The sequence below is a fragment of the Anarhichas minor genome, unplaced genomic scaffold (assembly GCF_050575085.1).
Source record: "Anarhichas minor isolate MPS153535 unplaced genomic scaffold, ASM5057508v1 ptg000033l, whole genome shotgun sequence".
In the NCBI taxonomy this organism is placed as follows: domain Eukaryota; kingdom Metazoa; phylum Chordata; class Actinopteri; order Perciformes; family Anarhichadidae; genus Anarhichas; species Anarhichas minor.
The window spans coordinates 6,698,183-6,713,360 of record NW_027466479.1 but is presented as its reverse complement, the minus strand read 5'-3'; the positions used below and the strand labels follow the sequence as shown (position 1 = coordinate 6,713,360).

The window sequence follows — 15,178 nt, the reverse complement described above, 5'->3', positions numbered from 1 at the left end:
GACACCAATGCTTGAACTAATAACAAGCTGTGGAGAGGGGGGGAAAAAACTTAAGAAGAAGACAAAACGGGGGACAGGAAGTGAGCGGGCGAGAGGACGAGCTGACCGAGGAGAGCTCGGATCACAAGCTGCCTCTCCTGTTGCTTCGGCCGAGAGACGAACACATTGAGGACAGCCACTGAGGGAGGGAAAGGAAGAGGGGAGGCAGAGGAACAGAGGAGGCTATTTCGGGCTTCGGATGATGCCTTTCACGACCTAAAAAGTGAATTTAGAACAGAGACGGCCTTCCCTAACCGGCAAACTGTTGACGCCCGACGAGGTCAAACGAGAAAGTCAACAAGTCCATCATCAGTAACAGGCCATTAAAGCCACATCACAAGACCACTCGCGTGCGCTTTGAGGTTAATGAAATCATCTTGTTTTCTCGCTACTTCCCTGGGAAAGGGAGGGGGTGACCCAGAAGATCGCTATTAATGCAACACCGTCCCAGGTCTTTCCATATTCATAACAGGAAAGTGCTGATTTAGACGATGCTGGAGACGGAGAGAGAGAGAGAGGAGCTGGGAGAGGACGAGATGAGAGAAAAACAAACAAGAGGCAAGGAGGAGGGGATCATTTGCCCACGAGCTAATCAAGTGTCCTTTCATAAAATGTGAGGCGTTAGCCGGTCACCCCGAATCACATTTGTTTGGATGAGTTCACGTGTGCGCCCTCGCGGGCCGGATGATTCAACCAAAACACTTCAATGTTTTACAGGAAAAGAAAAGAGGAGTTTGGATATATATAATTGGGGCGTCACTTTTAATCTGTTATATGTGCGAACATGGAGAAAACACGGGCGTTTGTGAAATACACCATCTGACCCGCTGCATGCCGTGCAGCCCTGTTAGTAAACTAGGCTGTTGTTGCTGCCTTCAACCACGCCAAACAAACAATCATAAAACACAAACTATCTGAAAAGTGACGTCAGAAAGCTTTTAAAAACCTTATTCAAGCACAACGTTGTGAAATTTGACCTCTTTTTTTGGGGTTCAGTGTCTCAATCGAGGACGCTACGACATGCAGACAGTCACAGCCGGGTAGCGAACCGCCAACCTTGTGATTAAAGATGGATTCGACAGATGGCAGAATTGTAAATAAAGATGAGGCTGTTTGTTGACTTTGTTTGCTTCTCTGATGCAGCGGAGGCAACACAAACAAAACACAACAACATACATCCTACAGTAGAAGTCAGGATCAGCTGTGTGCTGCATTCAGGGGAATTACTATGAAACTAAGAAATACTCAAATATGCCTTTTTTTCTTTTTACATATATCTGACTTGGCAAAGAACTTTTCAAACAGAGATGTGTTTGTATTGTCAATATAAACTTTGACATGCATTATTCATTTTAGTGCGTCTTTAAAAATGGCACAAACTAGCTGCTACTGGTTTTGGTTCTGCATCACAGCTGATACAGAAACTTCGATCCAGAAAACAGTCTCTGGCCGCAGTCAATAAAAATAATAAAATCCCCAAATTGCCTTTTAAGTAAAGAATCCTCCTCAATCTTTTAAGGCCGGGGCGGATCATACCCTAAATCCTGCCTTTAGCCCACTCATACTCCCCCCCCATCTGTCCCAGCAGATGGTCTACGAGTCCAACCCCCTCCAAAACACACACACACAGTACACACAGTAAACAGACACATACCAACACACGCCGCGTTCATGCCGTCATCTCAGACCCAGGTGACAGGAAGGGAAAGCGGGAGAGAGACGGGGGAATACGTACAGGAAAGAGGAGAGAGACGGGGAGGAACGAGCCGCGCCGCGGGATGGAGAGACGGATGTGACATGACAGAAAACCAGACAGCTTGTCTCGGCTCGTCCTCGCCGACGAGGCAGCGCGGCTTTGAAGTCTGATTTCTACCTTGTGCCTCTAACGCTGCCTTCGCTGACCCACTTTTGTACAACTCACTGTGCCACCAAACACTCACAGGCTCACTCTCTCCTGTTTGATTTCCAGAGATGAGACCAAAAAATAAATAAACCACACAATCGCTCCATTGACTGTTTGCTCCCCTGACCAATCTCCAAACCTAACAAACTAAAGAATGACATGCGCATGACTCCCAGAAGTCTGGGATCTCATTTCCTGACAGAAGGAAGCACAAGAGGAGTGTGTTTGTGTGTTGTCATGCCCCCCCCCCCCCCCCCCCCCCTCACACACTTACACAGCTCACCCCTGACTTTGTCTCATGAGTAGAGGTCACGACCCCCTCCATTCACCGCAGATGGTGGCACAAAGGCAGGCGGAGAGCTGAAACTGACTCCCGATGGTCGGCTTTCCTCCGCGACGCCCGGCGTACCCCGAACAGAGACACCCAGCTGCTGTAACCCCCCCCCCCCCCCACCAAACCCAGACCAAATGTCTAAGGCTGCACCAACAAGGGTAATCTATCAACCAGATTGAATCACGGTTTAACTTGAGATCATGTTGCAAACTCCAAAACTAGCTTAAAATTTTCTCTTTCTCTTTCACTCTAAACCTAGATTCAATTTAATTGTTGTGTCAAAACTTTGAACTCCAATTTAAGCTGTGACCCAGTATTAAACTTACACTTGAGGAGGTAGAACTGTAAACAAAAATGGCTGCCTTTTTAAGATGGATCGAGTGAAATAATCAAGTTCCTCGAAGGAAGTTAAGGGACAGACTCCACCCAGTTGAGTTTATTGATTTATTTGACTTTGGGTAAGCAGGGCTCTCCATACTGATTCAACTCCATTTCATTTTGGTGTAAACTTGGATTTACTAAAGTGAGATTTGTTTTTAATTGTGCAACAGAGCTCTGCTTCATTTGAAACCCGGGTTTTACTCTTTATAAAGCTAGTTTTGCTAAACTCTGATTAGAACTGATCGTAGATTAGAGGAAATCCTTGTTGGTGCAGCCCTTGGGATCAGCTAGCTGAACATACACACAGGAAGACTCATAAAAGTGGAAACACACCAGGTGCGTCTGCCGTCTGGCCGGCCTCTGAGCTGGAAGAACATAAGAAACGCCACGCTGGTACGAGTGAGATGACAGCTCATTTGACATTTGATCTCTTATCACTTAGGCTAACCTGACTGATATAAGTGGGGCGGACAAAATATTACCACAAAAATACAAATGATCGTGTATCAACACGTCACTTCAACAATTTCAACAAAAACTGACCATCATAACTATTATAAAGGTAGGTTTCATTGCAGGACTGTTGTGTGTCACACTGCAGTTATTCTACCTACTGTAGTTGTACCTAATAAACCGGCACCTAAGTGTATGTCACCAACACTATATGCTGTTTATTTTCATTATCTGCCAATCATTTTCTTAATCGACTTTTCTGGCATTTTATAGTGAAAACAATAAATCCCTAGAGATCAAAGGATAATGAAAATAACTCTTAAACTCTTAAACGCTTTCTTAATATGGACTCTTGGGAGACAGGCCTTGAGCTAAAAGAGATCCGAATAAACAAATGAAGATATTTGTTATCATGTGACATTACTATGTCATTCTATGTAACAATAGTACTGATAATACTAATGGCAGCAGAAATCATAGTAAACACCAAGTGATTGGACCTTGTTTTCTAGGATGAACCTTCAAACTACTTTTTGACCACTACTATCAGTCTGAACTATAAAGAGAACAAAGTCTTTGGTGGATTTTGGCATCATCTTCATCCCCACAAGAGCTCCACTGTGTGTTTGTTAGTATACGTACGTCACTGCGGTCCTGGCAGGATTAATACTTTGGGAGACCAATCACGCAGACTGGGTGCTGTCTCAGCAGGCCATACTAATAACAACACACACACACACACACACACACACACACACACACACTACAACAAAAACAGTCTGCTCTGTGTGAAAACTTGTGCCATTCAAATGAAGTCTGGCAGAGGTGAATGTGGGTGGATGTGAATCAGGTTTAGAAACAGCGATGACAAATCAGGGTCCGAGTGATCAACGTGATAAATGTCAGCGTGACTGATTCATTTCGCGGCAGTCATTCAGAGCAGGGCGCCGGCGCCGACAACTATGACAGTGATAAATGCCAAGAGTATGATTTGCGTAATTGTTGTGCTGCATTAATAGACTTCGTTTCAGCCGGGGGTCTTTGACCAGCAACTCCGTCGGTCTGATGCTGTGCTGTTTATTCGTGCGACATCGAGACCCGAAAAGGCTCCATGTTTTCTCCAATTCATTCCTCCTCTCTGTTTCAGGCATTTGTTTGGTTCTTTATATTGAAAGTGGTGATGAAAAAGAAAAAGATATTAGAGGGATTCATTTAGTAGTGGTCTTGTAGGTTTTTCATGGGGGGGTTTAGCCCACAAGCTCAAACATTTTTACTCCCGACACAATGCCTCATAAAAACAGGTGGCATTACAGTGAATACACAACTATAAAACGTCCGCATGACTACAGTTATCTTACAGTTTAAACTTGTGTCAATATAGATTTGTGACGAATCAAATATCTCTTGCTAGGATTTGGAAGAATTGTTGTTCGTGGTTGAGCTTGAGTGGGAAATAGAATGAATGAAACTGGATTATTATTATATATATACTTTTCTACCTATTTTTCCATGCTTGTGTCTAAGGGACTAATGAGGACATGAAATTGATGCAGCACTGAGGGAGAACGCTGCAGACTGCAGCCGCTAAACAAGCTATAAGTCACCTCACCGTCAACGTACGTCCACTAAAAGTGCTTGTTTTTCAAGCGGACATGCTCAGACTGTTATCATAAATGTGACAACATTATGGAAAGGACCCAACAGAGAAAGAATGCTTCATCTGCACTTTGTTTGTAATTGTGTGTCTCACTCGAGGAGAACTCTTGGGACAGCGTCAGCGAAACGGTTCCGGCCGTGTGAACTGACCGTGTGAAGTGGTCCACCAACGTGCCCACCAGCTCGCCCACTCGATCCTGGTTGGCGCACAGCTCCCCGCGCTGCAGACACAGCAGGACGTCGTCCTGGGAGGACGTGTGGAACACCACCATCTGGTCGACCCCGTCGGTCACGCTCAGCCCCGTCAACTGTAGAGGGACACAAACGCCACAAAGTCAGACTCAGACACGACACCAACCCGCACTAAGTCTAGGGCCACAGCGAAGCATGTGCTCAGGGAGTCACTGTTTACCATCCTCCAGTACAGTTGCAGGTAATACTACATTAAGATTATCTTATATCTCTACCACCTTTATTCATCTACAGCAGTAAAATGCTGCTTACACATTAGAGCATCAGTAACAATATAACATAGATAAAAAATATATCTACTTTTGATACATTATGTACATTCTACTAATGATACCTCTATATTTTTACTTAATGCAGTGAAGAAGAAAGTGTTGTTTAAATGTTGCATTGCTAATTTAAGTTTAGTAGGAACCTGGATGCTTGTTCTACTACTGCTGAGGTGACTGACCATGACGTTCAAGGTGACACACTAGAGCACTGGGAATTAATTTGTATAAAATGTCAGGATTATACCGTCATTGTACAATACCTGTAAATTGAATACAGTGCGGCACAGTACATCCAGGATCAGAAATTACGCCATGAATGAAACCAGCGGATTATTTCTGCTCAGTATGTAGGGTGAGAGAAAATCTGCCCGCGGTGCACGCGTGGTTGAGGTGCAGTGAAGGGAAAGTCATGAGGTGTGACCCAGATGGAATATCGTACAGACTTACTGCGCAAGTATTCAGATACTGGAGGAAAAGTAGCAGTACTACTGAAAAATAAAAGTCCTACATTCAACATGTAACTTGTAAGAGTACTCATTATTCAGAATCACATATATTAGATTACTAGATTATAATAATCGATACATTAAGTGTTCATCACATTAATGCTGCAGCTGGTAAAGGTGGAGCTAGTTTACTTTATATACTGCTGGGTAGCATTATCTATAATACCACATCATTTATTCGTTAATTCATATTTTTTGTTTTAATATTCTGAATCTGCAAAGTAACTAAAGCAGTCAAATAAATCCAGTGGAGTAAAAAGTATAATAGTTGCCTTCAAAATGTTGTGGAATAGACATACGTATAAAGTAGCATAACATGGAGATCAGTCAGGTAAAGCATCTCAAAATGTTATCCAAGTAGAGTAGTTCAGTAAATGTAACAGAAACAGAAGAACAGTACGTATGAGATATATAAAGACAGAGAGAGATAGAGAAAGTGAGGAGTGTCACAGATTTTAGAGACGGAGTGGATTAAGCCTTTTTTACGGCCTCCAGCATACACAGGTTAATCTAGCGGGGACCCGACACCGTCAAGGCCTGATTCTGGTACAACTTGTCCCCTCAGCGTTCAGCCATTTATTGTGATGAAAAAAAACAACAAACAAGAATAGAACAAGTGCGGATTTTCTGAGCTTTGGCACCGTGAGTAAAGGTTACAACCAATCAAGTTGTGCGGAACAGACATATTCAAAATGTACACAATAGTGTACAACAACAGGGAGGCTGCGATGTCCGAACCAACACAGCAAACTTAATTACTCCTTTCAACCTTGACAAAGTCAGCGCAGACCAGATCCACTTCTTCAGTTATCACCTTTCACAATAAAAGCCTGCGACATATAATTTTGGTCGGCAAGTATTTCACATTTTCGTGTGGTTTATTCGTCATGCCCCTGTGTGTAAAGGACCTTAACTTAAGGTCCTTTAGTGTTGACTCAGGAAATTGCAAAGTTGAACCGCCATGGAGGCAGGTAACAGCAGACAGCTAGCAGGAAGCAGTTGGCAGATAGCAGGTGAATCCTGAACACTAAACACTTGAAAAACAAAACCAGTAGGAAAAACAGACTGGAACTCTAAACACAAGGTATGAAGAACAATGACAAACTGGCACAAGGAGCAGGGAGCACAGAGACTAAAGACAAAGGTAAAGGAGGGCGATAACGAGGGACATATGACAGTAACGAGGGTCAGGTGACAGTAACGAGGGTCAGGTGACAGTAGCGAGGGACAGGTGACAGTAATGAAGGACAGGTGACAGTAGCGAGGGACAGGTGACAGTAACGAGGGACAGGTGACAGTAACGAGGGACAGGTGACAGTAGCGAGGGACAGGTGACAGTAACGAGGGACAGGTGACAGTAGCGAGGGACAGGTGACAGTAACGAGGGACAGGTGACAGTAGCGAGGGACAGGTGACAGTAGCGAGGGACAGGTGACAGTAACGAGGGACAGGTGACAGTAACGAGGGACAGGTGACAGTAGCGAGGGACAGGTGACAGTAACGAGGGACAGGTGACAGTAACGAGGGACAGGTGACAGTCACAAACACATTTGAGAAGCTGAAACTAGTGATCACTCATATAGTTGCGAAGTGGAAGGAGTCGCTGGATCAGGAAGCGTTTTCCCCATTCTGTATTTACAAGCTTCGACATAATCCTCAACATTGCTTTACGCAGAACCACAGAGTTCTCCTGGATAATGTAATCATATCATCATATCGGTTTATGTTATGGACACCGGTTTTAATTACTTCAACTTTGTTTCTGAGATGTTTTTATTAATTTAATTTAATTCATTTTCTGTTGATCAATTATACAACTTAATACTTCCCCAATAGTAGTTGTATTTGGTGCTTTTTACAAAGACGTCATGTAGAAAGGACAGAGTTCAGTTGTTTTGCATGACTTTGCTCGTGACGAGTCCAATCAATTAAGGAAAACCACTGAAAACTCGTCACAGTTATGCATGATGTTGACATTGTTCCATCAGTGTGTGACCTGAGTGACATTTCAGCCTTTCAGTGCTAAAGGTCAAACTCGAGGAATCTGTTCCAAAGGGTCTGGTGACACAATGCGCTGCACTGCTTCTTCTCTTTTCCTGACCTGGATAAGATTCATATCCTTCACTCTGAGCAGCAGAGCTTAATGGCATCGGCTATCTTTAGCCGCTCCACTGCTGCATAATGATGGTTTTTAATCTCTCTCTCTCTCTCTCTCTCTCTCTCTCTCTCTCTCTCTCTCTCTCTCTCTCTCTCTCTCTCTCTCTCTCTCTGTCTCTCTCTCTCTCTCTCTCTCTCTCTCTCTCTCATCTATAGTAAATATAATAATCGGAAAAATGCTGATTTTTTTGTCTGGGATATGTAGCTTTAGCCTCAGTCTTTTATCACGATATCTTGTATGTAGCCATCCCATTTGTATTTTTTGCATATGTTCATAGCTTGAAAAATTCAGAGCCGTATACGCCGTCTCTACGTCACTCCTCTGCATTCCAAATGGTAACTTCTGTTCATTGGTTGCGAAAAAAACAACAACACGGCGGCTTAAAACGTCAGTCCACAAAAATGAATGGGTGACACTGTCTAATCCCACTTCTTATATACAGTATATGGATTTAATTCAATAAACAAACGCATACGGACCCTGGACCTCCAGCGTGATCGACAAGCCCTCGGGACAGCTCTACTTCTTTCTCCTCTCATGTTGGACTGAGGACAGACTGGACGCTACAGCAATTCACTATCACCTCTCAAAGTACATGTGGTATTGCAAGACACGCTTAAATCAAATCCCAGCTGTCCATAAGGTCCCTGCCCAACATCTCAATTCATTCAGAAATACATCAAACCACAGAAAAAAAATCCTGCTCTCAAAGCTATTTCACGAACCCCAAGCATCAGATTAAATAAAGCTGTCATCTCCTCTCTCTTCACTTTTAGAGCTAACGGCCCCTGAGAGATCCCTGATCCACTTTCTCAGATTGGGCGGTGAAATGAGCCAGGTTCGCCCCAGACGGGAGGAATCTCTAAAGCTAAGAATATATGTCAAAGCACCACCACGGCCTCACATATCAAACACAACCCCTAACAGACACACCAATGCCAACACACTCTTCTTCTTCTTCTCTTCAATCTTGACAAAACAGGTCAAAAGCTAATTTGAGTCAAAACACACTTTCTTAAAATGAAATGAAGAAATGTACGACCTTCGTCTTTATATCAGTCCAAGAGTCTTTCTATGTTTTGTGAATAAAGTGGTACACAAGTTGCTGTTGCCGAAGGTCAGAATTTGCCCAAACAGCGACTTTCAACCATGCAAACTCTGCCCTTGAAGATCCTGAACATTTCCCGGAGCAGCCTACACGTTTCTTCTGTTTTTTTTATCTGCCACTTGCAGTATATGAAATAGCCCTTTAATATTAGTGTAAGGAGTAAGGATTATGCTGGCATTATTTTATCTATATTGAACTTTTTCCCTTTTAAAGCCTTTACACACCAGGGCCTTTTTGTCCGTGCGATGAACGTCAATACGTTTTTTCCGACTGTTGTTTTTGTCTCGAATACTTTCACGCAGAACGCAAACCTTTGGTGGCGATACATTTTTCTGAGCTTCAACCAGTCACGTTGTGCCTAATACAACAGGTTGGATACTCTATGTGTTTTCATACCCGGGGTGACTGAGGAGCGCTTCGGCTTCAGATGAACGTTGTGTCAATGTGTGTCAAAGCGTGCGTATATCTCCCGTGTGAGTACTTACGGCATCCAAGGGAAACCTCTTCAGAACCTTGTACTGCTTCTTAGGCTCCAATTTGTAGACGCACTTGTCTGTGATGAGCAGGCCTCGGTCGGTGCTTTTGTTGAATCTATTCACCTGAGAGAGCAGAGGAGGGAAAAGAGACAAGGATTAAGCTCCACTTTTGCATTTTTTTTTTGCAACTCGAAGGATCTTTTGGGTTATATACTCTCAATTCAAAAACAAGTTTCCCCTGTGGAGCTGCAAGCGAGCAACACTCACGAAACAAAACACAACAAAAGGATAAATAGAAGGATCAGATACAAAGACAAAGGCTCTGGTGGGTTTGTCAGTGTTGGAGGTTGTTTTATTTCTCTTCATCAAAGTACTTTGGCTAAAGCTGCAGAATTTAGCGGAAGCCCTCTCTCTGCAATCCCTGATAAGGAAGACATGGCCATTATTATCCACAGGGAGATGATAAGAGTTAATCATAAGGTGAAATAATAAGCAGGGCCCCGGCAGCATTTGGTGGAGATCCCAACAGACTTTAAAAATGAAAAGGATATCTGAAAGGTTGAGGAAATCTTTCGTGATTAATCCTCTGATTATTTTTTATCTAACTTCTTTATATTACTTTCTGAAATCTTGAAAGACGAGCCGACACAAAAGCCGACAGCGAGGGGGTGGAATGGAGAACACAGCAGGTGAGAAAAAGAAAAATCAATCCCAAGGCTAAAAGGAAGCAGCAAAAGACAGAAACTCCTTGTACAAAACAGACATTTTCATGTCAGCATGTCGTTTCTTTTTCTTCCCCCACTTCACATACTGTACCTTCCTACAGAAGCCAGAGAAGAGGACCTGAGTGTACTCGTCTTTGTTCCTCAGCTCCTTGGAAACTCGGACGAAGCCGGAGCTGGTCTGAGGGCAGTCTCTCACCTGCAGAAATGAAAAGACCCCGTGTTATTACACAGAAGCCGGCAGCTACAGTACGGCGGTGTGGGAGTGTATCTCGTCGTTAGTCATAATGCTCTGGGCGACCTCTTCTCAGCCTCTTTTTTTATCACTTTAATTCCATAAGCAGCAGATCAAAGCTCGTGGCCTTGGGCTGCCGTTACCAGCCACGATGTTTGACGTGCCGTTGGAGGCGGAGCAGGGCGGCTGACACTGGAGCTAAACTGCCTGATCAGAAATGCGGTCGGGGGGGCCGCTAATCTCAAGCCGTGTCGCAGTCTCCCTCCTATAGACTGGAGCCGTCACTATAATGTCTTCCCTTTACAGAGCCGTTTCTAATATATTCCAGTCCCTAAATGTTGTTTTCCTGCAAGATTCCATTGAAAATGTTCCCTTGAAATATTTTCTAAAGATGTATTCATACTGAAACAACCAAAGCATGTGACCAGATGTATGAGAACATCCCTTTGTTGTGTTGACATGTTCCAAATGCTAGAGCATTCGATGATATTTTTGGTATGCCTCCAAAAAAAGAGGAAACAAAAGCCAGCTCCATAAAGAAGAATTTGTTTTTCCCGGTTTGAAGTGGAAGAACTCGCTGAGCCCCATCCCACACCAACGGGATGAACCTGAACAGGCCAGGCCTCATCGCCCAACACCAGTGGCCGACCCGAGTTATTATCAATGAACGCTCTTTTGGCTTAACGGGATCAAATCTCTGCAGCCAGTTCTCCAAAATCTTGTGGGGAGTCTTCAGAGGAGAGTGGAAGTTGTTAAAGACAAATGTTAATGTATTTAGAACTAGATGTTTAACAAATAAACCCAATATCATGGATGTATTTAAGGGCCAGTGTTGCATTTCTGGGAATCTATGAGCAGAAATGAAATAGAATATTCAGAACTACGTTTTCATTAGTTGACAATAACGTGAAACTAAGAATAGTTGTGTTTTCGCTGGCTCTAGCGAGCGCCTTTGGTGCCGTTACGTTGCCTAAAGTTCACCGACACGGTTGTAAAACTGCTGTAACGTGAGACGCCGTCTGACTACCGTTGCTGCTAAGGTAGTGTTGTTATGTAACAGATGGCTTCTGAGCGAGGCGAACAACCACACCACGTTTTTTTTTCCACTCACGGTTCACTTTACAGCATTCTTGAGAAAAGGTAGGAGTGAGCGGAGGTGGTCTCACATCACCCCCGTACTCCGATCTCTTCACTGGCTCCCTGTAGCATTTAGGATCCACTTTAAAATACTCCCTCTCACTTACAGAGCACTACACGGTCAGGCTCCTACGTATGTGGCTGAACTACCTTAGACCCGTGGTGACCGAGCTTTTGAGGCAGTAGCACCGAGGCTGTGGAATGCTCTGCCTGCACCCCCATTCACAATAATGGGGCAAACTTGCCGATCCTTGTGATCTCGTTGAAGGTTTCTGAGAACACACAACACAAACTAACTGGTCTAACTTTCCCCTTTCATGATCCCAGACAGTCGTTCCAAAGCGACTTCAGCTGCACACAAGCCACGTTTCAGGCCCCCCTGCATACCCCATTACATGCACTCCTCTGTAGGTCTTTGTGGAATTAACAACAAGCTTGTGGAGCCGGAGCCCTGAAGGAGGATGGCGAGTCACGGGCCGCCTGACAAACTAACGAGGGGAGTGACTCAGTCATGCTCTCGGCTCCCTGAAGGCGTCTCTCAAGCCTCCGGCCACCAAACGAGCTCAGATTAGCCGTTAAGTGAGCCGACTGTGGGATTCATTAAAGGAGGGCTGTGTTCACAAGCACCATCCTCCTTCGGTCATTCCGCGAGGCTTGTCGTCACATGCGCCATATGCATTGACAACCACGGATGATGTCTGTCCTCCAACACTCTGCTGGTTATTTATTTCCCAGTTATTTTTCATGCATTTTGTTGTGTGGAGAGTCACACTGAACTGGTAAGGTCCTCTCGTGGCGAGGAGTGCTTGGCAAATGTTTTCGGCAACAGCGAGTGAAGTGAAAATGAGGAGAAAACGCTACACTTAAGTAAAAGCTATTGAAACTAGAAGTGTCCGCACGGCACAGAGGATTTATTATTTTTCTTGCATGCTCACAATCTGGCAACTGGTCGGCACGGTTTTGTGGGGGTTGATGCCCAGAAACGTCCGGGACACAAAAAAAAAAATACAGGCAGGGGACGGGGTCTCTGCAGATACAGACACCGCCTCACATTATTTGGGGTCAGAGGTGACGATTGAGAGGGATTACTTTTGTACGAGTCTATACATTATTTTATTTTATTATATTTTATTTTAGGATCATTCTACCTTGAAGGGTATGTTTGTGTTTGGCTCTGTAAGGAGGTACAAGACTCCTTCTGTTGTTCTGTTTATGTATTATCTTTTGTCTTGCAAATAAAAAAACGTCATATTGTGATGGCGATAAAAATACTATTTATGGGTCAGCACTTAATCATAGTTGCTGCCCTAGAATAAATCAATCAATCAAAAAAGCTAGCTTTGTTTTCCCAAAGTCAAGAATGAATCTCCAAGCTTAACTGGAATTAGTTTTATGTAAATCTTCTTACATTGGCGAGGTAGTCCCTCTCCCAGGCTCTGCTGGCCCCCCAGTCCTTCCTCTCTCCGCTCAGAGCAGTCAGAGCCGCCACTTTGGCCCGAACCTCCGGCATGTCAGACGGAGGGATGTTCTTTACGATCTGCCTCGCCCACCACCTGACAACAAGGGATGGGAACAAGGCAGCATGTCACGTGGGCGGAATAATACATCAAAGGTGCAACCAAAAAAAAGAAAAGAAAAACAATACAGTAGGAGGAACGGCTTCAAGATTAGGTCTGTGAGGGATAAAAATAAACTCTATCCGCAGTGACAAAACATATCTGTGCTGATCCAAAACCCACACACCCAGAGAATCATTCAAGTTATTCTGCGGTTGCAGAGAATGAATTTAATATTTATTAGTTTTCAATGCAAAATAAAATTAAATGAGAGTATCGATGCCACCTTAACGTCTGTGTGTTCAATAAGAAGCTACAGCCAGGAGAGGAAGTAACACTGGTAACCAAATGTTTGTATTGTACTCTATTGTTTGTTTGGCTTGTGCACCATTTTGCATTGAAACATATACAGTTATACTGAAGGAAATTAAAGTAAGGACGCAATGAAACACAATGAAAGTACTGCCATAGTGATGCCATGATACAGTGCAAACGTACTTCCAACACTTGGACTGATTCAGTGTTTGTATGATTGAGGCGATATTTTCACATAACAGTCTTGCTTTATCACCTGCACAAACTTGTGTTTGTCTCAAAATTTTGCCTAAAATGATGTTTTCATCACTGCTGTGTTCAACACTGTGCGAGTAAATAAACTACACTAGACTAGCTCTGTCCAAATGTAACAAAGTCTGCCTAGCAGCACCTCTCGAGTTCACCAATTGACGTGTTGTATCTTGTTTATTTAATCTGTACTTAAACCAAACGGTACAAACAGCTTGTTGTACTTTTTGAGGGTCATTATGTGCTGGACTATTTCCTGGCCGACCGCAGTAACTGCCCGGAGTCTCAGGTATGAGCTTTGAACACAGCCAGGTTAGCTGTTTCCAACTATTTGCAGTCTTTATGCTAAGCTAAACTAACTGGCTGCTGTCTGTAGTTTCATCAGTCACCATCTTGGTTTTTTGCAACCACTGAATGGAAATGACCATATTTGGACTGCGGAGGAGTGATGTAGACACCGTATACGACCTGTCAATCACAAGGTAGCCCCGCCCTAAAGCATACTCTGCTTTATGGTCTGTGTGACTCTAAATGGACCATAATTTACTAAATGAACATCATGCTGTATTGAAGAAGACTTGAAACTAGAGATTGAGACCATAAACTCATGTTTACAATGTTTACTGAGGGAATAAATGAAGTGAGAAGTAGAGTCATTTTCTCATAGACTTCTATACAACCAGACTTCTCTTTGTAACCAGAGGAGCCAGTAGAGAGAATGCAAGTTTATGGCACTTCTGCATTGACTTGACTTTTCAGAACCGGAGGTTGTCGCCTGGATTTATCTCACTTTGCTGAGAGTTTGTTAAAAGTAAAATATGGTTAAAGACTCAATATTGAACAGAAATATTTCACATTGTTGTTTTTTATGGTGCATGAGTTTAATTCTTTGGGATCTGACCTGCGATGCAGATTGACTGTGTTGTTGTGAAACTGGGACAGAGCTGCAGGCGGGGTCGGCCACTCCACGCTCTTCCCGTAGTCGGCCATGGTTCTCACATTAGCGAACCTCCTCTCCACCTCCCAGAAGTGGGCCTTCACCTTGTAGCGCTTATAGCAGCCCATGATGGCGTAGATGGCCCTCATTCGCCGGCACCTCTTACGAGCCAAAGCCCCACGCCACACCTTTGGGGGAAAAGAGGGGACGTTTTGAAGACAGAAAGCGAGAGAGGAGCGATGAGAGAGTCCCACTGAGCTGCAGACGAACTCGTGCTCCAGTTAAAGAACCAGACTTCTCTGCAGTCATCAAAGTAGGTCAGGGGAGAGAGAAAGGGGAAGGGTGTTTTTCATTGAGCGAGTGAAGTAATTGACTGTAATGTAACTGTAGCTTTGGATCTCATTAATTATCCCCATTATTGTTTCAGGAAATTAGGATTCGAGCTGGCAGATGAATTTCAGTCAAACATAACCAGGAGCCACGTATTCATGA

General features: G+C 43.8%; 1 protein-coding gene across 2 annotated transcripts in view; it reads right to left on the bottom strand.

The window, feature by feature from the left end:
• myo1g (myosin IG) overlaps positions 1-15,178 on the bottom strand; it is a 41,159-nt gene that overhangs the window by 7,323 nt on the left and 18,658 nt on the right. For both annotated transcript variants that reach the window (XM_076106472.1, XM_076106473.1), the window contains 5 exons: positions 14,651-14,874; positions 13,038-13,182; positions 10,352-10,456; positions 9,545-9,658; positions 4,917-5,074 (listed from right to left, as the gene is read on the bottom strand). In XM_076106472.1, the coding sequence (XP_075962587.1) occupies positions 4,917-5,074; positions 9,545-9,658; positions 10,352-10,456; positions 13,038-13,182; positions 14,651-14,874 (746 nt within the window). The remainder of the gene's footprint in view (positions 1-4,916; positions 5,075-9,544; positions 9,659-10,351; positions 10,457-13,037; positions 13,183-14,650; positions 14,875-15,178) is intronic.